Genomic DNA, 17,923 nt, shown 5'->3' with positions numbered 1-17,923 from the left:
GTTAGTGCTTATAATAATTGATTTAGAACTGAAACATGTCCCAGCATTTTCCCCTAGAGACCTATTTGAAGAAAATCCAACTACCTTTCTAAAAAGTCACCTCCTCTAATTTTTAATAAGCACTAGGCAATTTATAAAAATAATTTTGGTATATGGCCTAAAGGAAATTTTAACATTAACCTCACTGAATTGTAGGCGTTTTATTGCAAATTTTATGCCAGTTTCCAGGCAAGTAAAACTTTCCTACTTTATAAGTTTTTCAGTTTTATACATCAGCTCTATTCTAAACCCTCGTTATTGATAGCATTTAGATGGGATAAAGAATGGGGTGGGAACCTGGGGCTGGTAGGGCAGGAGAACCGTGCAAGAGAAAGTATGCAAAGAAGAGACAGAAAGTATGGAAATTCCAGAAATGACTCAACCAAATCCAATATTTTCATAAAATCCCAATAGTCAAGGAAAATTTTTTAAATAATATTTTAAAGTAATTTGGTTTTGCCTCAATGGCAAACATTGCTCAAGTGTTAAGTCCTGCGAGAAAATTGGATTGCCTAATTTTTGTCTTAATTGTCTTTGTAAGAAAACACACCCATACTTTAAGTTACATTTCAGTATCTCAAAGTCAGAAACAGCTCTTCCTTCTTTAACCCTTGTTTTCACCCATTTCTGCCACAAAACTTAGGAAAATAAGTATCATTTCCAACTTCATACAACAATCCAGTGGAGAAGCAGATATAATTAAATAGTTTGCTGAAGGGTATATAATTAGTAAAAGATAGATGGAGAATTCCCAGTGGGTTAGGCTAACCAAAAATAAACCCTTCACCACTTCTTAACCAGACTAAATCCTTATGATTGATTGAATTTGTAAAATGACAAACTCTTTCTAGGTCTTCCTGTACAAATAAATAAGGTCAGAAATGCAGACTTATGTAGACCCAACCATAGTAGTTTATTAAATTTCTTAGCTCGTCCTTTATGTAATTATCACTGCTGCTGAAATTCAGATCTTAGGGTAAATATAACCATACATATTTGTGTACTCCACCCCCTCCCCCCAAAAAAAGAAAAGTAGCCTCCAGGCTTACAGTATCTAATGTTGCACCCATCCTGAGTGACTTTCAATGTTTACTCATAAAAATGGCTCCATTACTGTGACTAGTTTACAGAAATAATTAGTCCTTAAATCTTCAGTAGCTAAATAGATCACTTGCTTTTCTTATTTTGATTGGAATTGGAAAAATATGTAAAAGTTGAGGAAGGCAAGTTAGATGAGCAATTATCTGAAACATATTTTTCCAATTACCACAAAACACATTTTCCAAAGTTATGGGCAGAATATTATTCTTGTGACTTATTCCTTGACAAAAAGCATACCATAGTCAACAAATTGAGGAGCTAAGGATTATTCTATGTTACTTTGGTGACTCAGTGGGCATTTGTACTTTTTAGTTGAAGTGTGCTCGCATTTTCTCTCAGAACTCTTATTTTGCTTCTTGATCCTCATAGCTCTTTCCCTGGGGAAGGTACCCCCTCCTGAGATCAGAATGAACATTGACATCTGCTTAAGTCACCTTGTCTCTTTGGCCACACTGATTAGTAAAGGGATGGGAACCTGTTCCAAGCTGGTTCTATTACAGAAATTCACTAATTCAGCCACAGTGGTTGGTCTGGGAGTGGCTATTTGATCCAGACTCTGCAAATCAGAATCTTTCCTTCACAGTTTTCTCACTAGAATTTGGGTAAAAAGATGTCATCATTTTGTTCTTGAGAATATATGACAGCGAGCTTAGTGCTCTTGTGTGTCTTGAGGAGAAGTGTGTCTGAGAATTTGAGGCAATATGCAAAGGAAGAAGAGATGAAAGTCAGCAACACAGAAGACACAGAGGTTGAAGTCTCTGGCTCTAGTTGTCCAAAATCCGTATGACATTGGCTCTTTAGTTGGGTTCCTGTTACCAGAAACCAAAGATCCCAACTATAATACCTCAGAGGAGATAACACTTGAGCTAGACCACTACAATAAAGTTCAGTATGCCCAGTCTTAATAGGTGGAAGGGCATTCTAGGAATATTTGTGCACTAAAAGGACATGTGTGTGATTGGGGAACAGTAAGTAGACATGTATGTCTCAAATGTAGGTTGTATGCAAGGGACACCTGCCTTTTTTATTGTTTTTCTTTGCTTTTCACCCATCTACTTTTCAAAAAATATAGTGCAAGAAATCTATTGCAAGAAATGAACAGTATCAGGGGTGCCTGGTGGCTCAGTCAGTTAAATGTCCAACTTTGGCTCAGTCATGCTCTCACAATTCATTAGTTCAAGCCCTGCATCACTCTCTCCACTGTCAGCATGGAGCCTCCTTCTGCCTCTGTCCCCATCTCTGTCTGCCCCTCCTCCACGTGGGCACAGGCCAAATGTAGTATGAATTACTACAATTTACAGGAATTTTCTATTAGCCATGCATTTTCTGAAGTGCTTTACATAAGGCAGCTGTTTTCAAACTGTGATAAGCAGATCTCCACATGCTGTGTGGAGTGATGGGCTTGCGGGAGTACAAGTACCAGCATGACCATGGAGGAGGCAAAGGTCTCTAGTCTCCTTCTCCAGGCACATCTTTGAATAAAGCATCCCTTTTCCTCTTAGTTCAGTCATGTACTTCCACGTATGATTGCTTCTACAGATTTCTGCTAAAATATATATAAGAACCATTAATAGACATCTTCTCAATTCTCACAATAAAGCCATGAGGCATATTATTATCTTCATTTTATAGCTGAAGAAACTGAGGCATAAAAAGATTAAGACACACACTAAAGATTACCTAGCCAGTAAAAGGCAGAGTCAGGATTTGGACTTTGCCTTCTTTGCCTCTCCCCAGAGGCCTTATTCTTATCTGCCACATGCTACTCCTATTGCCAGTGCAGCTTTACAGCTCCTACCAGGACACTGATCTCCTTACTGATCCTCATGTTTGCCTCTTGATTCTGTGAAAACCTACACAGCTGAAGACCAAGCACAAACCTGTAGTCTGACATGTAGTCCGATTGGATGCAGCAAAGAAACCAGCCAGAGCAGTTGTGGAACACCACTCAAGTGAGATGGAGAAGCTTCTTACGTAAGGCTTGAGTCCCTGCTGAAGAATTCAGAGCAGGGTGTAAGGGAGTTAACAATCAGTTCTGGACCTGCTGTTTCCCAAGTAAGGATAGGAGAAGCAGAAATTAACTAGAGTTGGGGGGCCATCATGAGTAGAGGGCGGTTGATCAATTGAGTATTCCCAGTAATAGATGGGAAGTAAAGCAGACCAGGGGCATCATGGGTAACACAGCACTAGCCCCTCAATGAAGGGCCCATTATGGAATTTTGTAGCTGTGGCTTGACCTCTGAAGTATCTCCAGTGAAGCTTACAGTTGGCATTATCTGTGTCTTTCACACTAACCTGAATAATGACATGTGGCTTTGTTCTTTTTCCATCTAATCTGATTTCCACTCTCAGTGCCAGACAGATGTCTATTCTTTGACTTAAGTTTGCTGCTATCCCAACAAATGTTCTGTTAACTTGACAAATTTCAATAGCAAACACCCACTGATACGTACCTAATACAGTGAATGTATAGTAAACATGCCTCTAGGTTGTGGGGAATCAACCATCTTATCTAAAATCTTTCTTCCCTAAGTCCGGGGCCAATTATAAGACTGAAAGAATCTGAAGTAATGTTCTAACAAGACAAATCAGAGGATTCCACAACCAAGTGGTAAAATAGATGGCTTTTTAAAATGATTTTATTTTTAAGTAATCTGTACTCCCAATGTGGGGTTCAAACTCACCACCCAAGATCAAGAGTCACATGCTCTACTGACTGAGCCAGCCACGTACCACAATAAATGCCTTTTTGTTGTGGTTTTTTTTTTCAATATCCTCTCCCTGATGGAGAAAACAACCCGGGATTTCCTGAAGAAAAGCATTTACAGGAATGGATAACCCCTTTCCTTGCCCCAGATCCCTAAAAGTTAGAGAGATTATGGAATAGAATATAAAATGTAAGGAAATACCAACGGTTCCACTACAGATCACAGTGGTTTCCTTTGTCTTCTTTATTAAGCCCCCTTTCCTACCCTTTCGCTTTCTCTCCCAACTTGTACCCTTAATCAGAAAAGGTTAAGGGCTTCTAGCTGTTAAGATTATTTATATTATAACATTACAGATCAAGTATTCACTATGTGCAGCACTTGGTATTAGTCAACCCAGCTGAAAATACAGTGTGGGTTTATTCCTTTTCCTGAAGTGTTTACAATTTAGAAATATGAACAGTGTGAACACAAAGAGTGACACCACAAGAATGAACTTCTCTGTCCCATGGTATCATGCACAAGAGCTAAGCAGTAGCAATTTGGATTGGACTATAATGTCCAAATTGAAGCATCAAAAAAGAGATTTGTGGGATGCCTGGGTGGCTCAGTCAGTTAAGCATCCGACTCTTGATTTTGGCTCAGGTCATGATCTCACAGTTAATGAGTTCAAGCCCCCCATCAGGCTCTACACTGACAGTGTGGAGCCTGCTAGGGATTCTCTCTCTCCCTCTCTGCCCCTCCCCTGTTCTCACTCTCTCAAAATAAATAAATAAATGGGAAAAAAAACAAGAAAGTAGATCTGTATTAAAAACTGACTAGAATGGTTCTCTGCTTATCATAAAACTTGCAAAGATGGTTAAGCACTGCTTAACTTTTAATTAGAATTTCCCTTCTCAACATAAAACTCCCTCCATTAGGAATCCTTTCTGAAAGAAATAATAGATCAGTGAAGGCTAGGTAAAAAAAAAAAATCAAGAAAATCCAGTAGAAAAAAATATATTACTCTAAATTGGCTTTGGTTTTGTTCTGATAGGGAAAAATGATTCACATGATCATGTTTGACATGCAGTAAATATGTGAAAGCAAAATATATGTTTACTACTTACCATATAATTATGACATTGTGCTTGATAGCATTATTTTGATATACATTTTGTTAGATATAAAACCAATATATATTGAAAACCCTTGAAGAATAAGGGGAGCCCACATTTAAAATGCCCTTTAAATAGTAATTCAGTCAGGTCTCTAATTTGTGCTTGGAATGTGGAAGAGAATTGAAGATGAAGACCACAATTACATAAGCTTGAGCCATTAGAGAAATTAAATATAACACACATAAACATGAAGAGTTTATTTAAAATAAATCAAATATCCTGATGTTGAAGCCACAAATTATGAAATTGTATTTGGTTTTCATACTAACACCAAAACTTCAAGCTGGCATCCACAATTGCCTAAACTTCTTTCTGCAGCCAAAGTTTGTATGAGCCAACCCACCATTTAGGCAAGTACATGAATGTGGACCCGTCACCGATGTAATTTGTGGTCAAAGGACGCAGCAGTACAGAGAGACCCTGCACTCATTGTCAGACAAAAGTCTTCAGAACAGATCATTTAACTTAGGTCAGACTTTGAAAACTAATGTTTTTCTGTGTGATTGAGGTTTATTGGTCACCTTGTCAGAATAAAATAACATGTGGACTGTGGCATAATTTTTAAAATATCTATGTAGAAAAATAGAATGAAAAAATACTACATGAATCCAAAGACTCTTTGAAACAACTTAGGTGCTGTGCTTTCTCATATGTCTCATACAATTTTCCTTCTGTGCCTTTTTAAGTGTGGAGGGTAGCATCCTTATGCATTTCTAGAACTGATCCTTTTCCAAAGCTATCTGTAGAAAGTGGCAGAAAATGGAATACGGCCTTTGGGGCCTGACCAATCTGAGATGGAAACCTGGCTCTTCCAGTCTACTGGCAATTGGCTTTGAGCAAGTCATTTTACCTGACACTGAGTTACCTAATCTATAAAAGCAGGATGGTAAGACCTACCATTACAGGCTGTTGTGTTAACGTCATAATATATACAACTGGCCAGCGTAGTGTCTGTCTTATGGCTGTAGATCAGGAAGTAGTAGCATTCATAGTTTGCTATTAGTGTTATCATCGCTATTGATAATGTTATGCAGCATCAGCATTAATGGACTATAAGCAGCCACTTATATTGCCCTTCTTGTTTGCCCACACTTTTGACCCTCACCGTCCTGCTTATTTTTTTTTATCTGTGTCAAATGATACTTCTCTTAAGTTTTCCATGCAGTACTCAGTGCTACTAACAGGGTACTAATGAAATACATGTTTGTAGATAGACACAATCATCTTCCATCCTGTGGAGAATGGGAATGTGCTTCTAATGACTAGAGAGTCAAGATAAATGCCCTGACTCTTCCTAATACAAGAGGAATATTCCACAGACAGGGCTGTTTGGGGTCACTGTTAGTATGGTAGCTAATAATGTTTTAAGGTTTCAGAATAACTTCTAAAACTTGTGTCTATAACTTGACACACATCTATTATATTTATGAGCTGTTGACTGTAGTTTTTAGCTCAGCATTCATCCCAGCAGTGTGTTCAGTGAAGATACTGCCTAATAGATGTGGAGAGTGGAAAAGAAGAGTGTGCCTTCTTGATCCCCTTTGTTAGCCTTTTCTCAAGAATTCCAACATGGGCAATACCTGCACCCATAAACTGGACCACAGAAGGAACCCTTCTAGATGTAATGATTAGCTCAAGATGTAATTCAAGTCCAGAGTACATGACATCACTTTTATTTTTAATTCATAACATAGTATCTCAAAGCAATTTTTCCTTATATAAAAATTTGAATAGGTTATTTACTATTATCAAGAATACACAGAAATTAATAGGAAGATGGCGGCATAGGAGGACGCTGGACTCACTGCGTCCTGCTGATCACTTAGATTCCACCCACACCTGCCTAAATAACCCAGAAAACCACCAGAAGACTAGCAGAATGGATTCTCTGGAGCCAAGCATAGGCGACAGGCCCACAGAAGAGGGTAGGAAGGGCAGAGAGGCAGTGTACACTACATGGACTGGCAGGAGAGAGCCCAGGCAGAGGGGCAGCCCACCGGCAAAGCAGAGCCCCTGAGTCTGGCTTGCAAAAGTGGAGGGGACAGATGGAGTGTGTTCGGACACCAAGGGGACTTAACATCTGGAAGGTTATAAGCTAACAGTTCTGCTCGGAGAGAAGGAGGGCTGGAGGACAACGAGAGGAGAGTTGTTGAGCCCTGGACGTCAGAACTCAGCTTGGTGGGGAACAGAGGCACTCGCCAGCGCCATCTCCCTCGCCCATCCCCCAGCCAAAATCCCAAAGGGAACCAGTTCCTGTCAGGAAACTTTCTTGAACTGTGCAAACACCCAACATTGTGCTTCTGAGGATCCATCCCTCTGGTGACGGGTCTGACTCCCTCCAGGTGCTGCAGGGCCCCTCCCAAAACGGATCTCTGAAGGAAAAGTGAGCTGAGCCTGCCACTCCCGCTCCTGTGCACCTTGCCAATCCACCCCAGCTAATATGCCAGATCCCCAGCACCATAAGCCTGGCAGTGTGCAAGTAGCCCAGATGGGCCACGCCACCCCACAGTGAATCCCGCCCCTAGGAGAGGGGAAGAGAAGGCACACACCAGTCTGACTGTGGCCCCAGCGGTGGGCTGGGGGCAGACATCAGGTCTGACTGCAGGCCCTGCTCACCAACACAAGTAATTCAAGACAGCACAGGGCAAGTGCCCCGCAGTCCCGCACCACTCCAGGGACTCTCCAAAATGAAGAAATGGAAGAATTCCCCTCAAAAGAATCTCCAGGAAATAACGACAGCTAACAAACTGATCAAAAAGGATTTAAACAATATAACAGAAAGTGAATTTAGAATAATAGTCATAAAATTAATCGCTGGGCTTGAAAACAGTATAGAGGACAGCAGAGAATCTCTTGCTACAGAGATCAAGGGACTAAGGAACAGCCAGGAGGAGCTAAAAAATGCTATAAATGAGCTGCAAAATAAAATGGAGGTGACCACAGCTCGGATTGAAGAGGCAGAGGAGAATATAGGTGAACTACAAGATAAAATTATGGAAAAAGAGGAAGCTGAGAAAAAGAGAGATAAAAAAAAAATCCAGGAGTATGAGGGGAAAATTAGAGAACTAAGTGATGCACTAAAGAGAAATAATCTATGCATAATTGGTATTCCAGAGGAAGAAGAGAGAGGGAAAAGTGCTCAAGGTGTACTTGAAGAAATAATAGCTAAGAACTTCCCTGATCTGGGGAAGGAAAAAGGAATTGAAATCCAAGAGGCACAGAGAACTCCCTTCAAACGTAACTTGAATCGATCTTCTGCATGACATATAATGGTGAAACTGGCAAAATATAAGGATAAAGAGAAAATTCTGAAAGCAGCTAAGGATAAACATATTCTAACATATAAAGGGAGACTGATAAGACTTGTGATGGATCTCTCTACTGAAACTTGGCAGGCCAGAAAGGAATGGCAGGAAATCTTCCATGTGATGAACAGAAAAAATATGCAGCCAAGAATCCTTTATCCAGCAAATCTGTCATTTAGAATAGAAGGAGAGATAAAGGTCTTCCCAAAAAAACAAAAACTGAAGGAATTCATTACCACTAAACCAGCTCTACAAGAGATCCTAAGGGGGATCCTGTGAAACAAAGTACCAGAGACATCACTACAAGCATGAAACCTACAGACATCACAATGACTCTAAACTCATATCTTTCTATAATAACACTGAACGTAAATGGACTAAATGCTCCAACCAAAAGACGTAGGGTATCAGAATGGATAAAAAACAAGACCCATCTATTTGTCATCCACCAGAGACTCATTTTAGGCCTGAGGACACCTTCAGATTGAAAGTGAGGGGATGGAGAATTATTTATCATGCTACTGGAAGTCAAAAAAGAGCTGGAGTAGCCATACTTATGTCAGACAAACTAGACTTTAAATTAAAGACTGTAACAAGAGATGAAGAAGGGCATTATATAATAATTACAGGGTCTATCCATCAGGAAGAGCTAACAATTATAAATGTCTATGCGCCGAATACGGGAGCCCCCAAATATATAAAACAATTAATCACAAACATAAGCAACCTTATTGATAAGAATGTGGTCATTGCAGGGGACTTTAACACCCCACTTACAGAAATGGATAGATCATCTAGACACACGGTCAATAAAGAAACAAGGGCCCTGAATGATACATTGGATCAGATGGACTTGACAGATATATTTAGAACTCTGCATCCCAAAAAAACAGAATATACTTTCTTCTCGAGTGCGCATGGAACCTTCTCCAAGATAGATCACATTCTGGGTCACAAAACAGCCCTTCATAAGTATACAAGAACTGAGATCATACCATGCATACTTTCAGACCACAATGCTATGAAGCTTGAAATCAACCACAGGAAAAAGCATGGAGGTTAAAGAACACCCTAGTAAAGAGTGAATGGGTCAACCAGGAAATTAGAGAAGAAATTAAAAAATATATGGAAACAAACTAAAATGAAAATACAACAATCCAAATGCTTTGGGATGCAGCGAAGGCAGTCCTGAGAGGAAAATACATTGCAATCCAGGCCTATCTCAAGAAACAAGAAAAATTCCAAATACAAAATCTAACAGAACACCTAAAGGAAATAGAAGGAGAACAACAAAGACACCCTAAACCCAGCAGAAGAAGAGCAATAATAAAGATCAGAGCAGAAATAAACAATATAGAATCTAAAAAAACTGTAGAGCAGATCAAGGAAACCAAGAGCTGTTTTTATGAAAAAATAAACAAAATGGATAAACCTCTAGCCAGGCTTCTCAAAAAGAAAAGGGAGATGACCCAAATAAATAAAATCATGAATGAAAATGGAATTATTACAATCCCTCAGAAATACAAGCAAATATCAGGGAATACTATGAAAAACTATATGCCAACAAACTGGACAACCTGGAAGAAATGGACAAATTCCTAAACACCCAGACACTTACAAAACTCAATCAGGAGGAAATAGAAAGCTTGAACAGACCCATAACCAGCGAAGAAATTGAATCAGTTATCAAAACTCTCCCAACAAATAAGAGTCTGGGACCAGATGGCTTCCCAGGGGAGTTCTACCAGATGTTTAAAGCAGAGATAATACCTATCCTTCTCAAGCTATTCCAACAAATAGAAAGGGAAGGAAAACTTCCAGACTCATTCTATGAAGCCAGTATTACTTTGATTCCTAAACCAGACAGAGACCCAGTAAAAAAAAGAGAACTACAGGCCAATATCCCTGATGAATATGGATGCAAAAATTCTCAATAAGATACCAGCAAATCGAATTCAACAGCATATAAAAAGAATTATTCACCATGATCAAGTGGGATTCATTCCTGGGATGCAGGGCTGGTTCAACATTCGTAAATCAATCAATGAGATACATCACATTAATAATAGAAAACATAAGAACCATATGATCCTGTCAATCAATGCAGAAAAATCATTTGACAAAATTCAGCATCCTTTCTTAATAAAAACCCTCGAGAAAGTCGGAATAGAAGGAACATACTTAAAGATCATAAAAGCCATTTATGAAAAGCCCACAGCTAACATCATCCTCAATGGGGAAAAACTGAGAGCTTTCTCCCTGAGATCAGGAACACAACAGGGATGTCCACTGTCACTAATGTTGTTTAACATAGTGTTGTAAGTTCTAGCATCAGCAATCAGACAACAAAAGGAAATCAAAGGCATCAAAATTGGCAAAGATGAAGTTAAGCTTTCACTTTTTGCAGATGACATGATATTATACATGGAAAATCCGATAGACTCCACCAAAAGTCTGCTAGAACTGATACATGAATTCAGCAAAGTTGCAGGATACAAAATCAATGTACAGAAATCAGTTGCATTCTTATACACTAATAATGAAGCAACAGAAAGACAAAGAAACTGATCCCATTCACAATTGTACCAAGAAGCATAACATACCTAGGAATAAATCTAACCAAAGATGTAAAAGATCTGTATGCTGAAAACTAGAGAAAGCTTATGAAGGAAACTGAAGAAGATATAAAGAAATGGAAAAACATTCCATGCTCATGGATTGGAAGAATAAATATTGTCAAAATGTCAATACTACCCAAAGCTATCTACACATTCAATGCAATCCCAATCAAAATTGCACCAGAATTCTTCTCGAAGCTAGAACAAGCAATCCTAAAATTCATATGGAACCACAAAAGGCCCCAAATAGCCAAAGTAATTTTGAAGAAGAAGACCAAAGCAGGAGGCATCAAAATCCCAGACTTTAGCCTCTACTACAAAGCTGTCATCATCAAGACAGCATGGTATTGACACAAAAACAGACACATAGACCAATGGAATAGAATAGAAACCCCAGAACTAGACCCACAAAAGTATGGCCAACTCATCTTTGACAAAGCAGGAAAGAACATCCAATGGAAAAAAGACAGTCTCTTTAACAAATGGTGCTGGGAGAACTGGACAGCAACATGCAGAAGGTTGAAACTAGACCACTTTCTCACACCATTCACAAAAAAAAAACTCAAAATGGATAAAGGACCTGAATGTGAGACAGGAAACCATCAAAACCCTAGAGGAGAAAGCAGGAAAAGACCTCTCTGACCTCAGCCGTAGCAATTTCTTACTTGACACATCCCCAAAGGCAAGGGAATTAAAAGCAAAAATGAGCTATTGGGACCTCATGAAGATAAAAAGTTTCTGCACAGCAAAGGAACCAATCAACAAAACTAAAAGGCAACCAATGGAATGGGAAAAGATATTTGCAAATGACATATCGAACAAAGGGCTAGTATCCAAAATCTATCAAGAGCTCACCAAACTCCACACCCGAAAAACAAATAACCCAGTGAAGAAATGGGAAGAAAACATGAATAGACACTTCTCTAAAGAAGACATGCAGATGGCCAACAGGCACATGAAAAGATGCTCAATGTCACTCCTCATCAGGGAAATACAAGTCAAAACCACACTCAGTTATCACCTCACACCAGTCAGAGTGGCCAAAGAACAAATCAGGAGACTATAGATGCTGGAGAGGATGTGGAGAAACAGGAACCCTCTTGCACTGTTGATGGGAATGCAAACTGGTGCAGCTGCTCTGGAAAACAGTGTGGAGGTTCCTCAAAAAATTAAAAATAGACCTACCCTATGACCCAGCAGTAGCACTGCTAGGAATTTACCCAAGGGATACAGGCGTACTCATGCATAGGGTCACTTGTACCCCAATGTTTATAGCAGCACTCTCAACAATAGGCAAATTATGGAAAGAGCCTAAATGGCCATCAACTGATGGATAAAGAAATTGTGGTTTATATACACAATGGAGTACTACGTGGCAATGAGAAAGAATGAAATATGGCCCTTTGTAGCAACGTGGATGGAACTGGAGAGTGTCATGTTAAGTGAAATAAGCCATACAGAGAAAGACAGATACCATATGTGTTCACTCTTATGTGGATCCTGAGAAACTTAACAGGAACCCACGAGGGAAGGAAAGGAAAAAAAAAAGAGGTTAGAGTGAGAGAGAGCCAAAGCATAAGAGACTCTTAAAAACTGAGAACAAACTGAGGGCTGATGGGGGGTGGGAGGGAGGGGAAGGGTGGGTGATGGGTATTGAGGAGGGCACCTGTTGGGATGAGCACCTATTTTATATATATATATACGTATATATATATATATATACATATATATATATATGTATATATATATATATATATGTATATATATATATACATATATATATTATATACATTATATATATTATTTATTTATTTATATATATAAATATATTTATATATATATATTATGTATACTATATTATATATATATTACTCAAATCATTTGTGTCTGAGCACCTAAATGCCTTAAAACTATTGGGATATGAAATTATGCAAAATTTATCTAGTATACCCATGATGTTTTTATACCAGGTAACATTATTAGTATTTTTAGTACATCTTTTTATCTTATTTTTTAACACCTTCAGTGTTTTTTCATTTGTTTGCTTATTTCCATATGTTTTTTCACTTATCACCTTCTGGTAGGAATTTGGGACAGCTGGATTATAGGAAAACCTAAGCATTTGTGATCTTATCATAAATGATTTATTTTTATTTTTTTTATTTTTTTTTTTTTTATTTATTTTTGGGACAGAGAGAGACAGAGCATGAACGGGGGAGGGGCAGAGAGAGAGGGAGACACAGAATCGGAAACAGGCTCCAGGCTCCGAGCCATCAGCCCAGAGCCTGACGCGGGGCTCGAACTCACGGACCGCGAGATCGTGACCTGGCTGAAGTCGGACGCTTAACCGACTGCGCCACCCAGGCGCCCCTTATCATAAATGATTTATAAGAACATGTTGTAGAGAGTCACGTGCTCTCACACACAAAATTCTTGATCAAATGTTTTTTTTTCTTTATATTACTTAAGAACAGAGAATTTTTTTTAAAGGAACCATTTGATTTTCAAGCCTACATAATCTGGCCTTTCCCAAAGCAGGGTAAATGAGAAACAGTGCTATTCTCAATGAAATAATATGTACGTTTTTATTTACTTCGCAGGTGTATCCACCCTATCACCAAGCCTTCTTGGCTTACTGCTGCCTGCCCTTGGCATCCTTGTCTACCTGGATTTCTGAGTGTGATGTGACAGCTGCTGCTCCCAGCCCAGCTTAGAGGACACAGAGGACACCTTCATCCCTATGATGAATATAATTCCTTCCATTTTCTGTGGCTCCACCCTAAGCCAAATAAATGATACTTTAACAAACTCTCCAACTGATTTACAACACACATTATGACTGAGGCATTCAGGAACCCCTTCGTCCAAAAGAATATACTTTTAAATGGGTATAAAATGATTTTTAACTCGTTCCAATATGCCTTATAAACCACTTAACCTGATTCTGTGACAGTTGCATGATTTAATCCAATGGGACAAGTTACAGTGTTCAATTCAATACTATAGGCTGTAGAGTGAAAAGTAAAATCACCATACACAGGTGCTTTAAATTTAATAACAAGTTGTGAAATATAATAGAGGTTGAAATGTTGATTGTATGTGGTAAATGTAAGAGTAAAACAGTCTCTTGTACTATTCTCTGTTTCGGGTCCTGCATATTTTTGAATGGCCCCTATCATTCATGACATTTTGAGTTTCCTTGAAAAAAAAAATAGAGTATAACTGAAACATTTTGACATAAATTCCATGAGCAACTCATTTTACTGAATGAGTTGAAAGATTCTGAATATTGAAAACCAAATTCTAGAAATTGTTATCAGTATTCTTATTTTGGAAGTAAGTAATTTTCTAAATGCTTGATTTTCAGAATCAGTAATAATTTTACGTTAGATTTTTAGTGGTAAAGTTAACATACCATAGGAAGGTTTTTCTTTACTTTTATATGATATTCTGAAAATATTTTATGCTTTTCTCATCATCAGTTTCAAACCTCAAAAATCACAGCTCTTCTCTAGAGTATCATCATATTGCTGTATTTATTCATACATAGAATAATGAATTTTGAAAAGTAGAATGCTTTCATTTTTTAATTGAGAGGTGACAGTCGTTACACAGCTAGAAATAAACAATGTTAAGTGAGTATAAGTGTGATCTAATACTATTCTAAGGATCTTTGTTTTTGTGCTCCATTTCTAAGTAAAAGCTTTCTTTATTGAAGGTATCAAGAAATCACCTATACGTTGGAAAATCTACAATATACCTTATTTTTTTTAATTTGCTAGTAAACTCATTTCCCACTTCAATGCAATACTGAAAACTGGCTAAAAATACCAAATCAATATGTTGCTAATGGTACTTTGAAAGTATGCAAACTGGAAGGCCAGGAGGAGACAAATAATGTGTCCAATGGTGTCTCCCAAGTGTTGGTGCTTTAGGTTTTCATAAGTTGTAAAAAGGAAGATGCACATTTCTTCATTCTCCGTGGTATGCAAGGAAATGTGTTTGAGTGTGGGTGTGAGAGAAATGGAATAATAAAGGATTAGCTGGCTCATGAAACAGTGCAATGTCTGATGATTCAGGAGGTATAATCCTATTTTATTAGCACAACCTTGCTAGCTAATTAGAGATAGAGTTTATCTTTTTAGAAAGGATACCTTATAGGTTCATAAAAAAATATTTACAGGCAGCAAAATAGAACTATTACTACTTTACCCCCTTTTCTTTAATTTGTATAATTTTTGTACTATATATCTATGTGTAAATGTTTAGAGCTTTCATTATGAAAATATCAATAAATATGTCATTAGTTTACATTCAACTCTTTGTTATAAAATTAAACTTTTTAATAATAAGTGAAATGGATGATTTCCCAGTGGAAGTACGTCAACAGTCTTAAAAGCATTACCAGATTTCATAAAATACATAATTATTTGAAAAAGAAACAAAATCTCTTCATACTTTAGGGAAACGAATACTGTGTAAGCCTTCTGTACAAATGTTTGTGTTTTCATTGTTACACTTTGGGGTTTTCCTTTTGCAATGTGACCCATGTTGGGCATTTTTATATAATCGACAACAACTAAATCTTTTGCCAAATGCATGCTCGCCTTTTATTTCTAATGTATTGCAATAAAGAGCAAAACTGGTTAGATTTTGCATGAAATGGTTCTGAAAGGTAAGAAGAAAACAGACTTTGGAGGTTGTTTCATTTTAAATTTGTGACAGAGATAAGGTAGATTAAAATCTCTCATACACTGATAACTCAAGCTTTTCATTTCCTCATACAGTTGTACAAATTTGACTGGGACCATCAGTTTTAAACTGTTGTCAAACTAACTAATGTATCATCTGCTTAAGACGCAAGATTCTTAATTAAACTTTATATAGATATAGACATATCTGTTGTTTCTTTGTATTTCAGGAAAGGTGATAGTAGTTTTATTTGATACTGATAAATATTGAATTGATTTTTTTAGTTATTTTTTATCATTTTTTCAATGGAGTAGTATAGGACTGTGCTTTGTCCTTTTTATGAATGAAAACAAATTATAAAGAAATAAATGTCTTACTGTTACCCAAAAAATAGCAACTGTCCTTTCAATTTACCTAAAGTTTAAAACTCATTTTTAGAAGGTTTTCTTTCCTTTTTTTTTTTAAGTTTATTTTTTTATTTTGAGAGAAAGTGTGCGGGGGAGGGGCAGAGAGAGAGAGAGAATGTCAAGCAGGCCTGTGCTGTTAGCACAGAGCCTGATGCAGGGCTCAAACCCATGAACCATGAGATCATGACCTGAGCCGAAATCAAGAGTTGGATATTTAACCGACTGAGCCACCCAGGTACCCCTAGAAGGTTTCGTTGTAAATTCAACTGCATGGAATAAATATTACTTGTTAAGTAACAGTTAAATGTTTGAACGGTTCTACAAAAAATATACACACAAATGTAAAGACACACACAAACACATACACACACGAGCTTGCACGTACACACACAGGCATTATTACATTGAAATAAGATCATCTAGTAAAAAACTTCAATTTTGTGGATTGCCGTGAATCTAATGCTAGACACTAAAGCAAACTGCTAAAAGCTAAAAAAAAGAAAAAAAGGCTATTCAACCCTGAATGAACTGAAATTCTAATAGAGGAATTTGCATAAAAGCATGTCTCTAAAGACAGGAGTCTGGTACAGGTAAAGTTTCTCTGAATCCTGATTTAGACTAAGCCCAAAGTTCTGAATCCCAGGGCTCCCTGTGTTCTGCCTGACAGTCTTCTGTGTTCTGATTGTGATTTCTCATTGGCATTCCGACCTTCCTTCCTGTTTCATGAAACTTGCTTCCACACTGGATCCTGGTTTCCCTTTTGGACCCCTGCCTCTGTTTCTTGACCCTAAGTATTAGATTACTTCCCTTCTAATATTTTGCTTTTGGTATTTGACCTTGGATTGACCCTAGCTCTAATTCCCCAGACTTTGGGAGATGAAAGCTTTTTTCCATGAGAGTGTTTCCCATGTTAGTGGTTCTCAAACCTGGTTGCCCCTTAGGATCAGCTGGAGAATTTGAAAAAAATAAAATAGTCTCTGGGCCCCAGTCCAGACTTACCAAATCAGAATTTGGAAAGTGAGGGATACGAAGCTATATCTTTTTAGGTTGTTCAAGAGTGTCTTCATAGGGAGCCAGATTTGAGAATCAAAGGTTTTTATGACTACTACAAATTAGATTAACTGATATTTTTGACTGTATATGTAATTTAAGTACCTCTTAAGGAAAAAATCCATTTTCTTGTCTTGTCTAAAATGCTAAAATACTGATGACCGTTCTTACATTTTAGTTACATATCTTAAGTGTCAAAATGCTTGTTGTCTAATCAAAATATCCCAACTTGTTTGTTTCTAAAATCCAAGCAGCAGACACAAATGTACTTCAGAAGATTTTTTCTCTAAAGGAATGTGGATTTCTTTTACCCTTTTCTTTCTTTTTTTATGTGACTTAGTAACTTAATTAAACTTTAATACTTAATTTCCTGAGTCTATAATCTTCTGAAGGTTGTTAATAAAAAGATTGATGAAAGGTGTCCGCTCCTTAACTTGAACTTTTTTTTTTTTTTCCAGAATAGAAACACAGTGGTTTTGGATGAGTTGACTTTAAAATTAGTTGATGGGAGGCCAGGATTAGGTTTCTAACATTTCTATAATAACTTAAAAACAGGTTTCACTTTTTAGTTTCTAGTAATAAATTTGATAGTTGGGGTAATATATAACAGTGCATATGATGCTATTACTAATTTGGCTATAAAATTCAATCAAGCTCAGCCTAAGGCAAATTGTGAGGTGAAGGAACTTGGTCTTCGCCTATCATATGTCCTCAGGCCACTTTGCTTTGGTTGAAAATAGTGCTGAATACCTCATTAGTTCAGTTATTTTAGTTTCCTAGGGCTATCATAAATGACCGCGAACTGAATGGCATCAAACAATAGAAATCTATTTTCTCAAAGTTCTG

At 37.6% G+C, this 17,923-nt stretch overlaps 1 protein-coding gene across 4 annotated transcripts in view; it reads left to right on the top strand.

Annotated features, from left to right (window-relative positions):
- CNTN1 (contactin 1) overlaps nt 1–15,822 on the top strand; it is a 368,724-nt gene extending 352,902 nt beyond the window's left edge. For all 4 annotated transcript variants that reach the window (XM_058743101.1, XM_058743098.1, XM_058743100.1 and 1 more), the window contains one exon: nt 13,529–15,822. In XM_058743101.1, coding sequence (XP_058599084.1) covers nt 13,529–13,605 — 77 coding nt within the window. In that variant the 3' untranslated portion in view covers nt 13,606–15,822. The remainder of the gene's footprint in view (nt 1–13,528) is intronic.
- Nucleotides 15,823–17,923: the final 2,101 nt, after the last annotated feature.

This window comes from Neofelis nebulosa, chromosome 8, assembly GCF_028018385.1.
Source record: "Neofelis nebulosa isolate mNeoNeb1 chromosome 8, mNeoNeb1.pri, whole genome shotgun sequence".
In the NCBI taxonomy this organism is placed as follows: domain Eukaryota; kingdom Metazoa; phylum Chordata; class Mammalia; order Carnivora; family Felidae; genus Neofelis; species Neofelis nebulosa.
The sequence above is the reverse complement of the archived record's forward strand: the minus strand, read 5'-3'. Positions and strand labels throughout refer to the sequence as shown.